The sequence below is a fragment of the Equus asinus genome, chromosome 23, assembly GCF_041296235.1.
Source record: "Equus asinus isolate D_3611 breed Donkey chromosome 23, EquAss-T2T_v2, whole genome shotgun sequence".
In the NCBI taxonomy this organism is placed as follows: domain Eukaryota; kingdom Metazoa; phylum Chordata; class Mammalia; order Perissodactyla; family Equidae; genus Equus; species Equus asinus.
In genome coordinates this window covers 66818344-66842575 of record NC_091812.1, presented here as the reverse complement: position 1 = coordinate 66842575, position 24232 = coordinate 66818344, and the positions used below count along the sequence as shown (strand labels likewise).

Here is a 24232-nt window from a genome sequence, read left to right as displayed (position 1 = left end):
TGATAGACTTGCTCAACACAGAGTTGCCACAGACTTTCAATTTACAAAAAAATGTAGTGTCTGCAAAGCACAATATAACGGAGTTTATGGTTTGCATCTATTTTCTCCCATTCCACAGCTTGCCTTTTCACTTTTGATTGTTTCTTTGCTGCACAGAAGTTCTTAAGTTTAATGTAGTCTCACTTGTGTATTTTTGCTTTTGTTGCTCAGGCTTTTGGTGTTATGTCTAAGAAATTATTGCCCATTCTGATGTCATGAAGCTTTTCTCCATGTTTCCTTCTAGGAGATTTATAGTTTCAGGCCTGGGGTTTAGCAATTGTAATCATTTTCGTATAATCAATCTTTGGCTTTTTAAATTCCCTTTGTATTTCAATTACAAATTCTCATTTCTATGTCACTGATTTTTCTTCTTTATTACTTATTCTTTCTTCTTTTTTTTTCCTCTTCCTTTCCAAACTTAAGGTAAGAGTTGAGTTTCTTTTAATTAGTTAAAGCCTTTTTTTCGGTGCACTTGTTTAAAGCTATAACTTTCCATTTAAGAACTGCTTTAGCTGCTGTATTAGTTGCTAGGACTGCCATAACAGCATCACAGACTGGGGGGCTCAAGCAACAGAAATTTATTTTCTCACAGTTCTGGAGGCTGGAGGTTAAAGATCAAGGTGTCAGCAGTGTTGGTTTCTTCCGAGGCCTTCCTTTGGTTTGTACATGGCCATCTTCTCCCTGTGTTTACGTGGTCTACCCTCTAGATCTATGTTCAGATTTCCTCTTATAAGGGCTCCAGTTACACTGGATTAGAGCCCAGCCTGATAAAGTCGTTCTAACTTAAAGACCCTATCTCCAAATACTGTTGCATTCTAAGGTACTGGAAGTGAGGACTTTCACATATGGATTTGATAGAGGACGCAATACAGCCCATAACAGCTCCATGTCACAAGCTTTGTTAGTTGTGATATGTTCCAATATGTTGTGTTTATTAGAATCATTCAGTTCAAAATATCTCTTCATGTCTGTTGGAATTTTTTCTTTCATCCATCTGTTTTTAGACCACTGTTTCTTAATTTCTCATTCTGGAGGTCTTTCTAGAGAGCCTCCTGTTACTGATTTCTGCTTTAATTCCATCTTGGGCAAAGAACATACTCTTTTTAAACTTTAGTCCTTTGAAGTTGGTGACTTATATGCCTCAGAATTTCACTTACCTTGGTGAATGTTCTGTGTGCACCTTCTGCACTTGTGGGGCTTAGTGTTCTTTAAATGTCAATTAGATCAATACTGCCTGATAGTGTTTTTCAAATCTCTGATATTACTGTCAATTTGCTTTTTATTTTTTCATTTTTTTATTTTTTATTGCATTTTTTGCTGAGGAAGATTCACCCTGAGCTAACATCCATTGCCAGTCTTCCTCTATTTTATATGTGGATTGCTGGCACAGCATGAGTGACAAGTGGTGTAGGTCCATGCCTGGGATATGAACCCGCGAACCCAGGCTGCTGAAGCGGAGTGTGCAGACTTAACCACTATGCCACAGGGCCGACCCCAATTTGCTTTTTATTTTGCTGAGAGGTGTAGCAAGTTTTCTTAACTCTGATTATGATTCTGTTTCTCTTTTCCACTTCTTTTTCTTCATGTATTTTCTCCCAGTCTATGTGTTTACTTTTCATTTTCTTACCAGTATCTTTTGCAGAGCAGAAGTTTTTAATCTTAACAGAACCTGACTTACCAATTCTTTTCTTTCCTGGACTATACTTTTGGTGTTATATCTGAAAGGACATTGCCAAACCCAAGGTCACCTAGATTTTCTCACATGTTACCTTCCAGTTTTATAGTTTCACATTTTACCTTTAGGTCTCTGATTCATATTGAGTTATTTTTTGAATTTCCTTTGCTCCTTTGTTCTTTGTGTGTCTGTTTCTGTGCTGTTTTGTTCCATTGATCTTTTTGTCTATTTTTAAATTAATTTTTGCCTATATCACACTCTGTTAATTACTGTAGCTTTGTAGTAGGTTGTGAAATCTGGTTGTATCAGTCTTCGTTATTCTTCTTCAGTATTGTGTTGGCTCTTTGGGATCTTTTGCCATTCCATATAAATTTTAGAACCAATTTGTTGCTATCCTTGAAGTAACTTGCTGGGATTTTGATGGAGGTTGTGTGAACGTATAGATCCAGTTGGGAAGAACTGGCATCTTAACAATATCGAGTCTCCCTGTGCATAATATGGACTACCTCCATTTGTTTAGATCTTTGATTTGTTTCAGCAGAGTTTTATAGTTTTCCTCATACAGATCTTATACAAAAGTTATTTTTTAGACTTAGACCTAAGTATTTCCTTTTTCTGGATGCTAATATGGATGTTGTAGTGCTTTTAATTGCTAATTCCATTTGTTTGTGGCTGGTATATAGGAAAGCAGTTGAGTTTTGTATATTAACCTTGTGTCCTGCAGCCTTGATATAATCACTTGTTAGTCTCAGAAATTTTGTGTTGATTCTTTGGGATTTTCTACATAGACAATCAGGTCATCCACAGACAAAGACAGTTTTGTTTCTCCGTTCCCAATCTGTGTACCTTTTATTGTCTTTTCTTGTCTTACATTAGCTAGGACTTCCAGTGTGATGTTGAATATGAGTGGTGAGAGAAGATATCCTTACCTTGTTTCTGATCTTATGAAGACAGCATCTAGTTTCTCACCATTAAATATGATGTTAGCTATAGATTTTGCACTCTGTTTTTTTAAAGCATAGCCACAATTATTTGCAGAGGGTATCAGTGAAGCTCATTATTATTATTTTCTTTTTTTGCTGAGGAAGATTAGCCCTGAGCTAACATCTGTTGCCAGTCTTCGTCCACTGTATATGTCAGTCGCCACCACAGCATGGCTGACAAGTGGTAAAGGTCTGCACCCAGGATCCAAACCCACAAACCCATGAACCCGGGCCACCAAAGTGGAGTGCACCAAACTTAAGCACTGTGCCATGGGTGCATCAGTGCAGCCCCTTCTTAACCTAAACCTAATAAAATTAATATTGATTCCTTAATATCATCTAATATCTAATCAGTGTTCAGAGTTCCTCAATTGCCTCAAAAATGCCTTAACAAGGTCCACACATTGCATTTGATTGATGTGCCTCTTAGGTCTCCTTTTATTCGATAAGAGCTCTCCACCCTCTTTTAATGCTATTAACTTGTCAAAAGCGTCACATTTAAAAAAAATTATAAATATGTTAATTCACTCCTCAGTACTTCAGCATCGTTTCTTAATGATGACTGTCGTTTTCCTCTATATCCAGAATATCATGGTCACGTCTAACAATGTTTACAATAATTCTCTAACATCATCTAATACGCAGTTCATATTGAACTGTCCTTTGTAGTCCCCAAACGTTTTTCAGTTCTTCATTTGTGCAAGCTAGGGCCCAGTCAAGGCCTGTAGATGACATCTGAAGAATGATTTCTCTCTTAAGTATCTTTTCACTAAGGAGCATCTCCTCTTTTAAAAATTTCTTTATGAAATTGACTTATTGAAGACTGAGCCATTTGCTGACTGCCCATTCTTAAATTTCAAGTCACATTTCAAATTTTGGGAACCTAATCTTGGATATTTAAGTGGAGAGGAGGGTGCAACCAGGTTATGGCTTCCCCCTGCTTCAGGTCTCCCCCAGGTCGCCATTCTGTGGAGTCCTGTAGTGCTCCTTCTGTTTTGAATTTCCTGGGCCTCATCCTTTGGCCTCAGGGCAGATACGGATGGGTAGCTTCTGTTTTCACTATGATAAGTCACTTTACTTCTCAATGTGAATGCTTACCTGTGGGCACTCTGAGGCCCTTTTCCTCTTAACAGAGTCCACACAGTGACAGAGTCTTTCGCAGCTGCTGGGGGCTTCATTTCCCAACCAGAGATTGAGGCCAAGCCTGCTGCTGTTCCAGCTCTGGGGGCCTTACCTACAGGACACTGGTTACTGCTTAAGAGTGGGCTGCTCTGATGCCCTCTGCAACCTGCCTTCCTTACTCCCCCTCTCCTCTGCTGACCTGGGAGGCTGGGCAGACAATGCTCCTCCTCAGCATCCCTCTTACTTCTCTTCTTTTTCCCTAGATCTGCCTCTGCAACTTGACTCTCCTCCAGGCGGAGCACTCAGGAGACCAGGAATATGGCCCCAGGGCTCCTGACAGCCACAGACGAGGTAAGTCCTCACCTTTCTTCCTAGGTCTTGCAGGATGGACCCATTGCCTTTTCTTGTCTTGGAGCTGCCTTGTTGGTGTTAGGCCATACCCAGCCCTGATCTTGGAGGTATGGTCCATCTTACCTGGAGCCCTCTCTCAGACTTCCCTACTCCATTCGTGACTCAGGAATTCACCAAGTAATAAACTGTTATCAGCACAGACTGCTCAGCCTGAGCAGTCAAAATGAAAATACAGGACATTCACTCTCATGTGCTCAGCAAGTCCCAAGGCCAAAAAAAGTGAAGGAAGTCTTTAAAGGAGGAGTTCCCTGAGCTGCCCCTGATGGACTGGGCAAATTGAAGAGCTGAGGGAAGGCATTCTTGTGGGGATGTGGCAGGAAGCCTATCGCGTCTCAGACACTGGGTGACCAATGGACTGTCCCTCACCACGTGGGAAGCTTGAAGCAGCCAGTGGCCTTGAGTCACGTTGGTTTCTCTGTAGAGGTGAGGATGCTGACATTCTATTTGCTTGTGACATGTGGATAGAATTTGGTTTGGCCAGCCCGTGCTTTGTATTTAAATGAGTTTTCTACACTTAAAAATTTGTAGATTACCCTAAAGGTCTGGATTGCCAATTTTTCTGAGAATAGATTGTTCCCCACTGTCTTGAGTCCCCACTCTTGGTGGATGACAGGTAGCTGGAGCCAAATAGCATCTCCATAGTTTAGTCACACCTCCTTGTGCCCTTTGACCCTGAGACCGAGACCCCTGCTCTGCTCACTCATTACTTGTCTGGCACCTGAAGGCTTTGCCTGCATCCCCCTGAGACTGGAGGGAGACAGTTCAGCCAGAATCCTGGAAGCCAGGCTGAGGAGTGTGGACTTGAACTTGGAGCAAGCTGGGTTTTGAAGGATTTTGAGAAGGAGTTTGCCATGTTAAAATCAAGGATTGGAAATAAATACTACCTGAATAAATATATGTCCTAAAGGAAAGATTTTATAATCCCTAAGACTAGGTAGCCTGTGAATTTGACATAATCGAGTAAAGTTGATGTTTACTGACGACCTAAACAGATGCCAGGCAGGATACTTATGTGTAAATTATATCAGTTACACAAAATAGTGTAAGTTTTGCATTGCCTGTCCTATAAATATGTCCAGTGTAGAATTTTTTTGCAAGAAGATGTGAACTTGATAGTAATACTGAGCTTATATGGTGGATATTTGTCTGTTACTATATAAGTTTAAAATGATTGGGGTTATTTTAGATTTTATTTTTCCTTTCTCTCCCCAAAGCCCCCCAGCACATAGCTGTATATTTTTAGTTGTGGGTCCTTCTAGTTGTGGCATGTGGGATGCCACCTCAGCATGGCCTGATGAACGGTGCCTGATGTCTGTGCCCAGGATCCAAACTGGTGAAACCCTGGGCCGCCGAAGTGGAGCATATGAACCCAACCACTCAGCTACGGGGCCGGCTCCCTAAAATGATTGGTTTTTGATGTTAACAGAATATCATTGAGAGCTCTGTGTCCCTCAATTGTCAAATCTTTCTACCTTTGAGAGAAAGTGTGTATGTTAATGCATGCCATGTTCCCTAAAGTAACAGGGACAGCTTTTCTTTTGTACATTGCACTTTACCATTTATGATGTTAATAGAGAAGCATTCTTGGCTGAAATGGAACATTGTACTGGCTTACTTTTCCTGTCTCTACTCTGCCACTTCCTGTGGGATCCTTAGCACACCTTGAACCTCATCCTGTCTATGACCAACGTCTCTCAATATTCATTATTTTCCTGGATGCCAGGGCATAAGCATCTGACTGGCTTAGTTTTTTAAGATGAAGTTTCCATACCTGTAAGAGTATCTGGCACTTATACTTATTTTATAAAGGGACCATTATTTTGAAAAAACTAAAAAACAAAGGGGTTTGTTTGTTTTGCTGTTTGTTATTTTGAGGCATAAAAATTACATATTTTAGAGTTTTTCAAATCGCATTTCCAGGTACTTTGTTGTATGTCACATCTGAATTATATGGAATATTCTGACTTATATATACAACATGACAGTTAGGCATTTCTCCCAAGGGCCTTTGCCTGAGAGGGGAAATTGGAATATGCATTAGAGTTGTGATACAGAAGGGGGCTGTGCCTACAGGCTGTTAACGTGTAAGAAATTAGCTAGTACTCCTTCACTGACTCTTTAAAATTGTTTTGAATGTCTGCTGTGTGCAGGAGCCTTTGATGGTCTACTAACAATGATATCTACAGCACAGACTCCATTCTGATAAGATTCCCAACTTTTTTAGGGGTTTACCTATCACTGGAATTAAAACATTTTAAAAATTTTTTACTGAGGTATAATTTATATCCAATAAAATTTGCCCTTTTAAAGTGTACAATTCTGTAGATTTTAGTATATTGACAAAGCTGTGCAACCCTCATGTTTTCATTACCCACCAAGGAAACCCCATACCTGTTAGGAGTCACTCCCCATTCTCCCTTCCCTCAGCCCCTGACAACCGCTAATCTGCTTTTTGTCTCTAAGAATTTGACTATTCTGTACGTTTCATATAAATGAAATCATATAATATGTGGTCTTTTGTGTCTGTTTTCTTTCACTTAGCGTATATTTTCAAGGTTCATCCATGTCATAGCCCAAAGCAGTAATATTTTCATTATTATTTATGGTCGAATAATACTCCATTGTGTAGATATACCACATTTTGTTTATTCATCTATCAGTTAATGAACATTCAGTTATTCCTATCATTGGAATTTAATTAATAATTTTGGTCTGTGTGCATCTTGGACAGATTTTAATGATAAAATTGTAGCATATTAAAACTAGTGACTGCCTCAGCATCATGCTTTTAAAGATGGAGAAACCACTAATATTCACATTCAAATCTATGACTCTTTACAGGTTACAAACATTCACAGATTTTCACTATTCCATACCACTATTTCTCAGTTATTGGAAATTTAACTTGTTCTCAATATTTGAGAACCTGTTCTGTGGAAATTTTATCCATGAAATGAATTTTGCACTTAGTTATTCTCACCACAAAATATGACTGAGAGAGGAGGCATGAGTGTTACATCTGGCATGACCTACAGCTCTATAGAAGAGTGTCTCTGTTCTTCTCTTTGCTTTCAGAACCATCCACAGGATGCTGCCACACCTCTGCCCTCTGTTCCACCACTGACTTCCTTTCCCTCCTGCCAGTTGCTCCAGCCCAGCCATGTCTGGTGCTTGCTCCCTCTCTTCCTTTGCTCATGGTATCTCTGTTCCCTCCCTCCCTCTAGGCCTCATCTAGATTCTTAGACCTGTATTCTTTTCTTTTTTTTAAGATTTTATTTTTTCCTTTTTCTCCCCAAAGCCCCCCAGCACATAGTTGTATATTCTTCATTGTGGGTCTTTCTAGTTGTGGCATGTGGGACGCTGCCTCAGCGTGGTTTGATGAGCAATGCCATGTCCGCGCCCAGGATTCGAACCAACGAAACACTGAGCTGCCTGCAGCGGAGCGCGTGAACTTAACCACTCGGCCAGAAGGCCAGCCCCTTAGACCTCTATTCTTTCCTTGACTATTCTTAATCCTACCCATCTTTCAAATTTTAAATTTTTTATTGAGATGTAATTCACGTACCATAATTCACCCGTAGATGAAATTATTAGACAAGCACTTTAAAGTCTCTATTGTAATTATACTCAACAAGGAAGAGGAAAATGGAGTAATATCAAATGAAATAGACTTCAAGACAGAGGGAAGAAAGACCAATTCTGAATGATATGAGTCACTTCATTAGGAAGACGTAACAGTTATGTGTGTGTCTAATAACAAAGCTTCAAAATAATTGACAGAATTAAAGGAAGAAAAAAGCAATTGTACCATTACAACCCAGAGGTGGGTTTTAACCACCTCTGAGCAATTGATAGAAACAACTAGGTAAAAAACCACTAAAGACACAGATGATCTGAAGAAAACTAGCTGCTGCATCATCCTGATTGATAGTTATAGAATACTGCACCCTACAACTGCAGAATGCACATTATTTTCAAGTACTATCACTGTGGTCACCAAGATAGACTACATGCTAATCTATAAAAGACATCATTAAAAGAGTTTAAAGAATGCAGAGTGTATTCTGTGACTCTAATAGCATTATATTACAAATCAATAATAAGATATCTAAGTAAATATCAAATATTTGGAAATTAAACAACATATTTCTTACTAATCCTTAGGTCACTGAAGAAATTACAAGAGAAATTAGAGAATATTTCAAACAGAACGATGAGGTTAATCTTGGTGCTTCTGCCCCATCAGCCATGCTTTTCACCATGCCTGGGGCTAGAGTTTCTGTGCTAGCCCCTCCCCTGGCATCCAACTTGGAGACCCTTGTGGTGTCCCCGGAGGGACCGAGAGGACAGGATATTGCTGATTGGGCCCTTGTGTTTTCCCTCCCACCTGACTTTCTACTCCTTCATGATAAAGCTCATGGTCTGCAACGATGGTGAGATTACAAGGACCAGCACTGAGGCCAAGCAAGGAGACTTAGTAGTTGGGAAGTGACTGGAACCACCACCCTGGAGCCAACACCTGCCTCCTTTCTCAGTCTTGGATAGAGGCACTACACATGGCCACAGTGCTAGCTTGCCAGTTCAGCTGATGAGCTGCTGTGGAGTTTGTCTGTGTTTCTTGTGTGTTGGACACGTAGGGACAGAATGCAAAGCCTCCTTTGCCTGATGAGACAGAGAACGTCAGGACAGAAACATCATAGCCTCTGCTTTCAGTGAACTCACGTTTGAGTAGGAGAAGATTCGCATACACAACCTAAATCAAAACATCATTCTCCAATGAAGGTGGAGACAAGCCATCTTATTTTGTGAGCGAAAAAATGTCAGATGTTTGTGTCTTATTGGCACCGAGAATGGTCCCCAGGAATGGTCCTCAGGAGCCTGCTTTGGGGAAAGCTTGTCACACTGGCTCAGGTTAGATTCCTCCAAGACCCTCCCTAAGGAACTCTCTTATTTTACTGGCAAGTGACCATGCTCCATAAGGAAAATTCCACAGGAGCAAGAACCCTGGGATGTGATGAGCATAGGAGCAATGTCAGTCTAAACTCAGACTTTCCTACCCAAGAGAGTGATTGTTCAGGAAGAAGAACCCACAAATGTGTCATTTGTGGAAGAAGCTTCAGATTCAATTCTGAGCTCAGGCAACATCAGAAAATTCATTCTGGTGAGAGACTCTACTTGTGTGATAATGGCAGTCAATCTTTCATTCAAAGCTCAAAACTTAGTATCAGAGGATTCATACGGGAGAGAAACTGTGCAAGTGTACTGTATGCTTAAAAAGCTTCAGTCAGAATTGGAGATTGCACACTGGAGAGAAACCCTATGGCTGCAACAAATGTGGGGAAAGGAAGGATTCTAATCCAGCTCAGGTCTCTTTCAGCATCAGAGCTTGGAAGAGAAACTAAAAATCCAGTAAGTGTGGGATAGCCTTTAGTTAGAGCTCACACCTTGTTCTCCACAGGCAAACTCACAGTCTCACAGAGAGAAGCCCTGTGAGTGTAAAAGGTGTGTGAGAAACGCTGTATCTGTAGCTCACATCTGGCCCAATACCAAAAAGTCAACTTCAGAGAGAAGCCCTGCAGATATGATAAATGTGGGAGGGGTTTCTGTCCAAACTCACAACTTGGCCAGCATCAGAGAAGGGGAAAAAAGCCATACAGATGTAGTGTCTGTGGGGAGTGCTCCAGCCAGAGCTCCCACCATCTTCCCCCCGGATCCACCGAGTCCACACTGGTGGGAAGCTCTGTGGATGTGGTAACAGACGGAGAGCCTGCTGTCCAAATGCAAACCTTGATTAGCATCAGAGTTTACACTGGAGAGAAACCCCATGTATTAGTCTGCTGGGGCTGCCATAAAAGAATACCACAGACTAGGTGGCTTAAACAATAGAAATTCTGTTTTCTCACAGTTCTGGGGACTGGAAAGTCCAAGATCAAGGTGCTGGCTGATTCAGTTCCTGACAAGAACTCTCTTCCTGGCTTCCAGATGGCTGCTTTCTTGCCGTGTCCTCACATGGTGGAGACAGCTCTGATGTCTCTTCCTCTTATTCCTGTGGGATCAGGGCCCTGCCCTTATGACCTCATCTAACCTTAATTATTTCCTTAGAGGCCCCATCTCTAAATACAGCCACATTGGGGTTAGGGCTTCAACTTGTGGATTTGGGGGGACACAGTGTAGTACATAGCATTCCAAACCCTGGCCTCCCAAGTTCATGCCCTCCTCACAGGAAAAATACATTATTTCATCCTACGAGACCCCAAAGTCTTAACTCATCCCAGCATAACTTTAAGGTCCAAAGTCTCATATAAATATCCTCTAAATGAGAGGCATGTGTGAGACACAAATTGAAGTACCATTCATCCTAAGGCAAAATTCCTCTCCACTTGTGAACCTGTGAACCAGACAAGTTAATTTCCAAAATAAAATGGTGGGACAGGCAGAGGGCAGACATTGCCATTCCAAAAGGGAGAAAGAAGATAAGGTGGCAGGTCCTGACAAGTCCAAAGCCTAGCCAGATAAATTCTGTCAGATGTTTGGGCTGAGAATAATCTTCTGGTTTGAAGTTCTCCTCTCCAGGTCCTCTGGGTTGACAGTGTCCCTTTGGCTCAGAGGGGCAACCCTGCCTCCATGGCTCTCAGCAAAGGCCCTGCTAAAACTGAGGAGTGGGCAGCCTTGCCCCCTGGGCCTGTGTTGTGGGATTGGCAGCCCTGACAATCTCTGAATTGCTTTCAGGGTTATTCCTCCCTTTTCTTGAAGGATAATGCGTGTTCGAAGACTTCCTCATTCCATCCTGCTTTCTCTTTTTACTTTAGCCCCAGCTGGCAGTGTTTCTGCTGGTATAATCCCTTCTCTTCCTGGCTTCTGCTGAAGTTGATTAAATTCGTGGTTCACACTCATCCTAATCTCTTTATCAAATCATTCTTCAGCATGCCCTCAGTGTTCTCTTCAGAGCAAGCTTTCTCACTTTTTTGCAAAGGCTGAGAATTTTCCAAATCTTCAGTGCAGTTTCCTTTTTGCTTAACAAATCCTTCTTCAATTCATTTCTCCCCTCTCACATTTTACTATAAGCAGTAAGGAGGAACTAAACTGTTCCTTCAAAACTTTGCTCAGAAATCTCCTCAGCTAAATATCCAGTCTGGTCACTCACAAGTTCAACCTCCCACAAAACACCAGAACAGAGTTCAGTCAAGTTCTTTGCCACTTTATAACAGGGATCACCTTTCCTCCAGTTTCCAGTAACCTGCTGCTCATTTCCATCTGAGACATCACCAGAATGTCTTTTAATGCCTATTTCTACCAACATTCTGTTCATGGTTATTTGTGCATTCTCTGAGAAGATGGATGTTTTCTCTCTAACTTTCCTCTTTCTTAGCCTTCCTCAAAATCACCTTTAATGTCTATATTTCGGCCAGCAGTCCTTTCATGTCAGTCTTGGGTTCTTCTAGCATGCACCTCAAAACTCTCCCAGCCTCTGCCCATCACACAGTTCCAAAGCCACGTCCACAGTTTTAGGTATCTGTCACAGCAGCACCCAACTCTCAGTACCAAAGTCTGTATTGGTCTGCTAGGGCTGCCATAACAAATACCATAGACTAGTGGTTTAAACAACAGAAATGTGTTTCTCACAAGTCTTTACACTAGGAATCTAATATCAAGGTGCCGGCTGATTTGGTTCCTGGTGAGGACTCATCCTGGCCTACAGATGTCTTCCTTCTCACTGTGTGCTCACATGGCAGAGAGAATGAGCTTGAGTCTCTTTCTCACCTTATGAGGCACCAGCCCTTTTGTGTCAGGGTCCTACCATTATGACCTCATTTAACCATACTTACTTCCTTAGAGGCCCCATCTCCACATATAGACATATTGGGGGTTAGGGCTTCAACATGAATTTTGGGAGGACATGGTTCAGCCCATAGCACTCTATAAATGTTTTGAATGTGGAAAAGCCTTTAGTCAAAATTCACAATTGAACAAGCATCAGATAATCCACAAGTGGAAATTCACAGGGGTGGAGAGAATGCTATAAATACGTTGAATGTGAAACTCTAAGTTTGTTCAGTATCAGAGAATTGAAAGAGGGAGAAAGGCCATAGATATGAGTGACATACAGGGAACTTCCATGTGCTAACCCCATATGGAGCCTGACTCCACCTCAGAGTACTGACATAGGAACAGTAAGGAACGTGGGGGAAATTCTGATCATACTGAGAGTGTAGGTAGGATGGTGAGAGTCCTGTGAATAGTCCCTCTGTTTCTGATTTGTTGAAAGTGTTAATATTCTGGGCCCTGTTACAGAAAGTGCCCTTGGATGCACATCTCCTTGAAGTGACTTAAAAAAATTTTATTGATGTGAATTTTGCATAACATAAAATTAACCATTTTTTAATGTACAATTCAGTGGCGTTTAGTGTATTCACAGTGTTGTCAGCCATCACCTCTGTCTGGTAGCAGCATTTTTTCAGTACTCCCAAATCCGACATCAAACAGTCACTCCCCACTTGCTGCTCTCCCCAGACACTGGCAACCGCTAACTTGCTTTGTGTCTCTGGATTTACCTGTTGTGGATATTTCATATAAATGGGATTTTACAATTTTTAAAAAAAGAACTTGTATCATCAAAAATGGCTGAGTAGGGAAATCCATCTGCCCAAAAGCAACTAATGAGCTGCCAAAAACTGTCAGAATTAACTTTTGTAGAACTTTGGAATCTAGTCAAAACTGGAAGATTTGATGAAGAAAGAAGCTCCGACTTTGTGGCAGGAGAATGCTGTGGCATTTTACACTTCCTGCATACCAACCATCCATGAGGAAGTTCGAGCACAAAGATTTTATCTCAACTATCTTAAATGTGCACAAAGAGCTAAAGGAAGCCTTGGTCATGGAACTAAAGGAGCTAGGTCAACAATGTTTGAACAAATAGAGAATATTAATTAAGAGAACTTAGAAAGAGGAACCTGGAGCTGCAAAGTATAATAACTAGGGTGAAAAATTCATTATGAGGGTTCAACAGTATATTTAAGCAGGCAAAATAAAGAGTCAGTGAACTTGAAAATAGTTCAGTTGAGATTATTCATTCTGAGAAACAGAAAGAGAAAAGAATAATGAAAAACGAACAGAGCTTAAGAGACCTGTGACACACCATTTGGTGTACTTACATACCCATGATGAGAATTGCAGAGGGAAAGGAGAGAGAGAAAGAAAATTTCAAGAAATAATTTCCAGAAACTTCCCAAATTTGATAAAAGACATAAATCTATACATTCAAGAAGCTCAACAAACTCCAAACAGGATAAACTCAAAAGATCCACACCAAAACATATTATAGTCAAATTATCAAAACCCAAAGACAAAGACAGAATTTCAAAAGCAGCAAGTGAGAAGTTGTTACCTACAAAGGATCCTCAATGAGATTAAACAGCTGATTTCTCATCAGAAACAAAGGAGGCCACCAGTCGGTAGGATAACACATTTAAAGTCTTGGCAGAAAAACTATCAAGTAATAATTCTTTATATATATATTTTTTTATTGGCAGTTACATTGGTTTGTAATATTATATAAATATCGAGTGTACATCATTATATTTCAGTTCTGTGTAGATTATAGCCAGCAAATTATACTTCAAGAATGAAGGAGAAATTAAGATGTTTTCAGATAAACAAAACCTGAGAGAGCTCATCAACAGTGGACCCACTTTACAAAAACTGCTTTAAGCTGAAATGACACTAGATAGTAACTCTAAACCATAAAAAAGAAATATGAACACTAGTAAAGTTAACTTCATAGGTATACATAAAAGCCACTATTATTGTACTTTTTATTTGGTTTGTAACTTCTGCTTTTCCTTATATGATTTAAGGCAAATGCACAAAGTAATTATAAATTTATGTTAATGGGCATACAAAATATAGAGATGTAATCTGACAATTATAAAATAGGGGTAGTATATAGTATAAAGATGTAACCTGACAGATATAAAATAAGTGGAGAGGGATGGAAAAGTAGAGCAGAGTGTTTTTATACTATTGAAACTAAGTTGGTAGATTTTACAAGTTTAGTATGTTAATTGTAATCCACAAGATAGCCACTAAGAAAATACTAAAAAACATACAGAAAAGGAAAGAAGGGGATAAAAGTGTTATTTTAGAAAAAACAATAAATATTAAAAAGGCAGTAATGGAGGAATTGAGGAACAACTGACATAGAAGACACACAGAAAACAGCTAAATGGCAGAAGTAAATCTTTCCTTTTCAGCAATGACCTTTAATGTAAATGAAATGAACTCTCCAATCAAAGGCATAGACTAGTAGACTAGAGTAAAAAAACCAAGATATATGTATGTGCTGTCTACACAAGACTCACTTTAGATATAACAACATAAAGAGGTTGAGAGTAAAGGGATGAAAAAAGATATTCCATACAAATAGTACCCAAAAGAGAGCTGGAATGGCTGTGTTGTGAGACAAAATATAGACTTTAAATCAAAAAACGGAACAAGAGATTAAGAGAACATCATATGTTGATAAAACATTGACTACAGAAAGAACATATAACAATTATAAATATATACATATAGTCCCAAAATATATGAAGTAAAAATGGAAAGAATTGAAGAGAAAAATTGTTCTACAATAATGGTTGGAGACTCTAATATCCAACTTTCTATAATAAATAGAGCAGCCAGACAGATCAGTAAGGAAAGATAGATGTTGAACTACACTGTGTATTAATTGCACCTTAGAGGTATATACAACACTCCACCCAACAATAGCAAAATATACCTTCTACTCAAGCGACATGGAACATTCTTTAGGATGGACCTTATGTTAGGTCACAAGGTAAGTCTTAATAAATTTGAAATGACTGAAATCATACTTTTTTGATCACAGTGGAATGAAACTAGAAATGAATAACAGAAGGGACTCTGGAAATTCACAATAACTCTGGAAATTAAGTAGCACACTCTTAACCAATGTATCAAAGAAGAAATCACAAGAGGAAGGAAAAAATAGCCTGAGATGAATGGAAATGAAAACATGATATACCAGAACTTATGGAATAGAGTGAAAGCAGTGCTTAGAGGGAAATTTATAGCTGTAAATGCATACACTAAAAAGGAAGAAAGATCTCAAATCAATAACCTAATAGCATACCTTAAATAACTAGAAAAAGAAGAACAAACTAATCCCAAGCTAACAGAAGGAAGGAAATAATAAAGGTTAGAACAAAGATAAAATGGAGAATAGAAAAATAATAGAGAAATCAATGAAACTTAAAGTTGGTTCCTTAAAAAAAATAACAAAATTGACAAATATTTTATCTAGATTGACTGACAAAAAAAGAAGACTTAAACTACTAAAATCAGAAATGAAATTGGAGACATTACTGTCAATTTTTTTAAAAAATAAAAAGGATTATAAGGGAATACGGATATATGCCAACAAATTGGCAACCCAAGGTGAAATGGACGAATTTCTAGAAAGACACATCTGTCTAAACTGACTCAGGATAAAACAGAAATTCTAAATAGACTTACAACTAGGGAGCATATTGAATCAGTAATAACCTCCCAACAGAGAAAATCTCATGACCACATGGCTTCACTCACTAATTCTATCAAACATATAAAGAAGAGTTAACATGAATCTTTCTCAAAGTATTCCAAAACACTGGAGAGGACATGTCCTAATTCACTCTATGAGGATGACATTACTCTGATACCAGAGGTGTCAGACAAAGACATTGCAAGAAAAGAAAACTACAGGCTAATATCCCTTATGAATATAGATGCAAAAAATCCTCGCCAGAGTTCTCCCATACCTAATTCAGCAACATCCTAAAAGGATTGTACCTCATGACCAAGTGAGATTTACTTCCAGATTGCAAGGATGTTTCAACATATTAAAATCAATCCTGTAATACACCACATTAAGAGGGTGAAGGATAAAAACCACACAATCATCTCAATTGATGCTGAGAAGGGATTTCACAATATTGAACATCCTTTTATGATAAAATATTCAGTAAACTATGAATACAAGGAAACGTCCTTAACATGATAAAGGCCATGTATGAAAAATCTACGCTAACATTTGTTCTCAATGGTGAAAGACGAAAAGCTTTTTCCTGAAGTATAGGAACAAGGTAAGGATGCCTGCTTTTGCCACATCTGTTCGACATAGTGCTGGCAGTTCTAGTCAGAGTTAATTAGGCAAGAAAAAGAAAAGACATCCAAATTGGAAATGTAGTAACATTATCTCTTCACCGAAGATGTTATCTCATATCTACAAAACCCTAGAATCCACAAAATAAATTGTTAGAGCTGATAAATGAATTCAACAAAGTTGTAGGATACAAAATCAACATGCAAAGTCAGTTGTATTTCTGTATTTTTAAAAATTCCCTTTACAACACCATCAAAAAGAATAAAATACTGAGCAATAAATTTAACCAAGGAAGCAAAAGATTTCTTCACTGAAAACTACAAACCGTTGCTGGAGGAAATTAAGGAAGACCTAAATTAGTGGAAAGACTTCCGAGGCTTATGGATTGGAAGACTAAATATTGCTAAGACGACAGTACTACCCAAAGTGGTCTGAAGATTCAGTACAATTCCTATCAAAATCTCATTTTTGTTTTTTACAGAAATAGAAGAGCCTATCTTAAAATCCATTTGGAATCTCATAGGAACCTGAATGGCCAAAACGATCATAAAAAAAACAAAACAAAGTTGGAGGACTCACACTGCCTGATTTCAATGCTTAGTACAAAGCTGCAGTAACCAAATCAGTGTTGTACTAGTATAAGGTTAGACATAGAGCAATGGAATAGAATCGAGAACCCAGAAGAAAACCCCTTGCATATGGTCAGTTGATTTTTGACAAGGGTGCCAAGACCATTTAATTGGAAAAGGACAGTCTTTATACACATGGTGCTCTGACAGTTGGTTATCCACAGCCTAAAGAACACACTTGAGATAAATGAAAAATTAGAAAGCCTCTGCAAAGAAATAGAAGATATTATGATTATGTATATGGAAATGTTACAACTGAAAAATATGTACCTGAACAAAAAGGCTCAGTAGTAGATGGGCTTACCGGCAGCTTAGAGGTAACAGAGAAATCAGTGAACTAGAAGATAGAGCAATAGAAGTCACCCAATCTGTACAACAGGGAGAAATACACTGGGAAGAAAATGAGTTAAGTCTTAAGAACTGTGGGAGTATAACAAAATAGCTAACATTTGTGTCACTGAACCTCTGGAAGGAGAAGAGAATTATATTTTAAACAGGAAGGGGAGAGGATGTAATGGGACGTAAGGTTTCTGTACTTCCTTCAAACTGGTTCAACGATGTCCCCAGTACACTGAGAAGTTATGTATAGGTAATGTAGAACCTAGAGCAACCAATAAAAAAATGATACAAAGAGATCCACTAAAAGACACTAGATAAATCAAAATTGAATTATATAAAGGTCAAGTAACCCACAAGAAGTCAATAGTAAGAAAACTGAGAAGCAAAAAGCAAAGAAAACAAAATTAAAATGGTCTAAATGCACCACTAAAAGAGAGAGACTGACACAGTGGATTTAGAAAACCCTATTATCTTATCTAAGTGAAACTCACTTCAAATATTATAGTGTAGGCAGGTTAAAAGTAAAAGGATTTTTAAAAGACACATGCAAACATTAATCAAAGGAAAACAGCGTGGCTGTATTAATATCAGGTAAAGTAGACATCAAAGCAAAGCAAATTCCCAGACACAGAGGGCGATAAATGGGTCAGTTCACCGGGAAGATTAGTCATCCTCACTGTGCACACATCAAACAAGAGCTTCAAAATATGTAAAAAGAAAACTGAAAGGGGAAATAGACAAATCAACAATTAATTGGAGACTTAATACCCTTCTCTATATGATCAATAGAATAATTAGAGCAAAAATCAGTAAAAAATTATCAACACCATCAACCAACAGAATTGAATCAACATTTATACAGCATTCCACACAACAATAACAGAGCACACAGTTGTTTAAACTCCTGGACAGATACCAAGATAGACATATCTTGGGCCATAAAACAGAATACATACATAATACAACACACAAAACATAGAAGTTTGTTTAACAAATTGAAAGAATTGAAATTGTACAGAGTGGGTTCTCTGACTACAATGGAATCAAACTTGAAATCAGTGAGAGAAAGTTAACAGAAAAATTGCCAAACAATTAGAAAACAGACAACATATTTGTAAATGATCCATGCACCACAAATGGAAGTCTCAAGGGAAATAAAAACATACATGAAAGTGAATGAAAAGGAAAATGCAGTATATCAAAGTATATGGGATGCAGCCAAAGCAGTCCTGGGAGAGAAACCTGTAACACTAAATGTATGTGTTAGAAAAGAGGAAAAGTCTCAAGACAATAATCTAAGCTTCTGCCTCAAGAACCTAGAAAAGTAAGTGCAATAAACTCAAAGCAAACACATAGAAGGAAATAATAGTGATAAAGGCAGAAGTCAATGAAATTGAAAAGCAGAAATGGGGAAAATCAGTAAATCAAATTGCTGCTGCTTTGAAAAAATAAAATTGATAAACGTCTAGCAAGACTAAGAAAAAAAGAGTAGACAGAAATTACCAGTATCAGGAATGAAGCAAGGGATATAGTTATATACTCTGTAGCCATCAAAAAGAATAATGAGAATATTATGAACAGCTCTGCACTCATAAATTTGACAACTTAGATAAAATGACCAATTCCTTGAAAAATACAAGCTACCTTAACACACCCAATATGGAATGGATAATTTGAATAGCCCTATGACTGTTAAGGACTATACATCATCACCAAGTACGGTTTACTCCAGGAATGCAAGACTGGTTCTGTATTTGACTCAGTGAGTGTAATCCACCATATTAACAGCCTAAAGGAGAAAACCCACATGATCATATCGGTTGATGCAGTGAAAACATTTGATAGAACTCAACAACTATTTGATTAGGGACATCCAGAAAAAATCTGTAGCTAACATTCTTTTTTTATTGTTAACATATATAACATAAAATTTACCATTTTAACCATTTTTAAGTGTACAGTTGAGTGGCATTAAGTACATTCACAATTTTGTGCAACCATTGCCACCATCCATTTCCAGAACTTTTTCATCTTCCCAAACTGAATGTCTGTATTCATTAAATGCTAACTCTCATTCCCCACACCCCCAGCTGCTGGTAAACTCTATTTTACTTTCTGTCTCCATGATTTTGCCTATTCTGGGTACCTCCTATAAGTAGAATCAAACAATATTTGTCTTTCTATGACTGGCTGATTTCACTGAGCATAATGTTTTCAAGGCTAGTCCCTGATGTAGCATGTATCAGAATTTCCTTCTCTTTATTTTCCCTTTTTTCCTGGGAAAGATTCGCCCTGAGCTAACATCTGTTGCCAATCTTCCTCTCTCTCTTTTTTACCCCCCTCCCCAAGGCCCTAGTACATAGTTGTATATTCTAGTTGTGAGTCCTTCTAGTTCTGTGTGAGCCGCTGCCACAGCATGGCTACTGACAGATGAGTGGTGTGGTTCCACACTTGGGAACTGAACCCAGGCCATCAAAGCAGAACACGCCGAACTTTAACCACTAAGCCATCAGGGCTGGCTCAGAATTTCCTTCTTCTGTAAGGCTGCATAATACACAATTGTGTGCATATACTACATTTTCTTCATCTATCTATTGATGGACATTTGGGTTGTTTCCACCTTTGAGTTATTGTGAATAATGTGGTTATGGACATTGGTGTACAAGTATCTAAGTCCCTGCTTTCAATTCCTAGGAGCGAAATTGCTGGATCATATGGTAAATTGTATGTGTAACCTTTTGAGGAACTTTTGCTGAACTCTTTTCCACAGAAACTGCACCATTTTACTTTTCCCACCAGCAAAGGTTGCAATTTCTCCACACCCTGCCCACACTTGTTCTTTTCCATTTCTTTAGTCGTACCTCTCCTATGGGTGGGACGTGTTATCTCATTGTAGCACAGTATTCTTAATGCTGTGAGCCATAATGCTTTCCTCCTCACATTGAGAACAAGGCACGGATGTCTGCTTTCACCACTCCTACTCGTTATTGTGCTAGAAGTTCTACAATAAGGCAAGAAAAGGAAATAACATGCGTACAGATTATAAAGGAAGAAATAAAACTGTCCCCATATGCAAATGATATGATTGTGTACAAAATCTCAAGGAACCTGGGAGAAAAACACTCTCAGAGCTAATAAGTGACTTCAGCCCGGTTGCAGGAATCAGGATAAACATACAAAAACAATTGTATTTCTGTATCATAGCAATGAACATGTGGTCACTGAAACTAAAAATACAATACCATTAAAAATCACTAAAAAAATGAAAAAATTCTTAGGTATCAATCCAACAAAACTTATATAGGATTTGTATGCTGAAAAACCACAAAATGCTGATGAAAGAAATCAAAGAACATCTCAATAAATGGAGAAACGCATCATGTCTATGGATATGAAGAGTCAACATAGTGAAGATGTCGGTTCTCCCCAAATTGATAGACAGGTTTAATGCAAATGTTGTCAAAATTCCAGCAAGGGTTTTTGGTAGATAATAGACAAGATTATTCTAAATTTATATGGAAAGGTACATGCCCTAGAATAGCTAAAGTTACCTTTAAAATGAAGAGTGAAGTGAGGAGTCAGTCTACCTGATTTCAAGACCTCCTATATAGCTACGGTAATCAAAACTGTGTTTTTGACGGTGTCATGGACATAGAGATTAATAGAACCAAATGGAGAAACCCAAAATAGAGCCACCAGCAATGTGTGAAGGGGATTAATATCTTGAACACATGGCACCAGGGTCCAGGTTAAAAGTAGGATCTGTGGATCTCACCTGGGTACCCCATGCTAGCCTTCTTGCTGCCTCAGCCCTGGTTAGCGGCTAAGGTTGTTGACTAGTGGGCGTGCTGGCTCCTTGGTGAGCAGGGATGTGTTTGTGTTACAGGCATTGATGGCCTTCAGAGATGTGGCTGTGGCCTTCACCCAGAAGGAGTGGAAGCTCCTGAGTCCTGCTCAGAGGACCCTGTATCGGGATGTAATGCTGGAGAACTATAGCCACTTGGTATCGCTGGGTAAGAATGGCCTGTCTCAGATCGCAGACTCTGGGCATCTTAAGATTTTATGTAGCAGCTGTCATGCTTTTGGTTCAGAAAGAAAGACGTATTTTCCCCATACCCCCAGAGAGTCTCTGGATTCTGTCGAGTTGGAAATAGTGAAGTTGTGTGTGTGTGTGGTGTCTGACACTGCATTTTCAGGCTTCTTCCTTGGCCAGGCTCCTCCTCTGAAGTGATCTTGCTTCAAATGGGGGACTATTTATATTCCCTCAGGCACAGGGGAGAACCAGTGTACTATCTTCAGATCCAGGCTACCCCCGCCCCGTAGCATCCTCTCTCAGCATTCAGAGAGCCTTTGCCACCCTCCGTGCTTCCCTGCCCACTTCTGGATTATTGCATTGCCCAGTTGACGCTGAGTTCTGTGATAGCCTCTTAAGCCTCTAACCCAAGGTCACCCTGGTTTCTTTCTCTGTTTCAATTCCCAAAAGGAATTGCCTTTTCTAAACCCAAACTCATCACACAACTGGAGCAAGCGGATGAGCCCTGGAGAGAGGAGAGCGAAGGTGTTCTGGACCTTTGTCCAGGTGAGTGGGAAGCAGCAGGCGGACGGGGGCAGGGCAGTGAGGTGCTCAGCAAGTGAGGACGGAGGAGTCCTGTGAGCTCCTGGGGAGGAAGCTCTTCTCCAGGGCCCCCTTCGTGCCATCACGCTCACCCCAGGGGGCTTCCCTGGCATCCGCCACCCTCCTCCCCCAGGGAGTCTCACTCTACTCACCTGGCGTCGCCTCTCCAGCACATCTAGGATCCCCCATTCCTGGGCTTTTGTTGGTCTGCCTGACCTTCAATGTAGCGTTTACCCTCTGAGACTAAGTCAGTTGCACCTGCTGGAGACTGTCCAGTTTCTGTTCTTAACCTGATAACTTTTTTTGTACACCAGTCTACCCCATAAATTCCCATAACTTTGTTTCTTTTATTTTATGAGAGATTATTTCAGATTACAGCACACTGTGGAGAATCATACAAGTGCCAATGTGCCAGCCCGCAGCCTAAGAAATAAAATGTTATAAAACCCGGTGAGAGCCCCTGTACCTTCCTGGTTGTGTCCTGCCCTCCACCCCGCCCCTGAGAGTTCTATTTCTGCATTAGCATACCCATGACTGCCTTGATTTTTTTTTCCATTCGATGGGTCCTTCAGCCATAGAGATGTCATTTTGCATGTTTGTAAACTTGTCTGCACATAGTGTATTGTACACATCCTTCCAAAAATGCCTTTTCACCAACTTTATGTGAGATTCATTTGTGTCAAAATGTGTAGGTTTAGCTTATCCTTTTTAAAACTGTTACATGATTCCATTATATGAATATTTCTGTTTTAATGCAGTTAAATTGTCAGTTCTCTTCTTTTGGACATTTAAGTTATTTCCAATTTTTGACTATGAAATGGTGTTGCTATATATTCTTGTTACTTCCTTGGGAACATGTGAGTCTCTCTCAAGATGCATATCCAGGATGCGGTAGCTGGTTCATGGGCGCGCATAGCCTCACCTTGACTAGGTTATGCCATGTTATGTGCTGAGGCTGGCACTCCGCTTACACCCAGCAGCAGTGATGGGAGTTCTTGTTCCACGTCCTCACCAACCCTGGTAATGTCAGCATGGACAGTATTGTTGTCAGTATTGATTTAGGTATTGTCACCTCACTTTTTGCCCACCTGTTTGGGATGAATCTCAGAGGATTCTCTTGCTCTCCCATGAGCGTGAGCATCTTTCCCAAGCTGATCAGGCACGGCTGTTTCCTCCTCTGAGATGTGACGGACCATTTCTTTCTTGATTGATTTGTAGAAATTCTGGGAACATTTAGGTCTTTACTCCAACTTGAATTAATGTTATGTGAATTTTGGGATATAAGGATAAATTTTTGCCCGATTTATCTTTTGTCATTCTTTTTTTTTTTTTTTTACATTCCTGGCATTTTATTTTTGTTTTGTTATTTGTTTTCTTCTAAATACCACCATATATCTGGACTTATACTTTTCGGCAAACTCAGTGCTTTTGTCTTTTTGAAAAAAGAACTATTATGTAAGGTATAATATAAAAGTGTTACTATGCTAAGGTATTATGGTATAATAAGTAAGGGATATTATTAAACTATAATAAACTGCATAGATATAAAATTTGGTAAGTTTTGACTTATGCATACAGCCATGAAACCGTCACCACAATCCAAATAGTGAGGATACCTTATCCCCCTGAGGGTTCCTTGTGCCTCATTGTAACCCCTGCCTCCACCCTCACTGCCCTCCCTCTCCTCCCCATACCCGGGCAGCCACTGATCAGCTTTCTATCCTTATGGATTTGTTGACTTTTTCTAGAATTTGCATATATTGAGTCATTACAGAATACTTACTGGATTCTTTCACTCAACATGATTATTTTGAATCTCATCCATAATGTTACGTGTATCAATAGTTCATGTTTTTAATTGCTGAGTAGTATTTCATTATATAGATTTATGACAATTTCTTTAACCATTCACCTATAGAAAGACATTTGGGCAGTCTCCAGTTTTTGACAAATACAAATAAAGCCTGTGAACATTCATGACAAGTCTTTGGATGTACATTTTTATTTCTTTTGGATAAATACTTGGTACTGGAATGGCTAGGCTGTATGGTACAGTACATATTTAACTTTTTAAGAAACTCATAAGTTGTTTTTCAAAGTGGCTGCCTCATTTCATATTCCCACCAGCAGTGTATGAGAGTTCCAAATGCAACACATCTTTGTCAACACTTGGTATTATTATTTTAATTTTAGACATTCTCATAGCTGTGTAGTAGCATCTTACTGTGGTTTTACTTGACATTTTCCTAATGACTGATG

At 39.3% G+C, this 24232-nt stretch overlaps 1 protein-coding gene across 19 annotated transcripts in view; it reads left to right on the top strand.

Moving 5' to 3' along the window:
- Positions 1-24232, top strand: part of ZNF169 (zinc finger protein 169) — a 124658-nt gene that overhangs the window by 88470 nt on the left and 11956 nt on the right. For 12 of the 19 annotated variants that reach the window (XM_044756970.2, XM_070496020.1, XM_044756968.2 and 9 more), the window contains 3 exons: positions 4083-4170; positions 21245-21371; positions 21842-21937. In XM_044756970.2, the coding sequence (XP_044612905.1) occupies positions 4138-4170; positions 21245-21371; positions 21842-21937 (256 nt within the window). In that variant the 5' untranslated portion in view covers positions 4083-4137. Of the gene's footprint in view, positions 1-4082; positions 4654-21244; positions 21372-21841; positions 21938-24232 lie in introns of those variants that run through there. The other 7 variants (XM_070496028.1, XM_070496027.1, XM_070496026.1 and 4 more) reach the window with 3 other exon arrangements.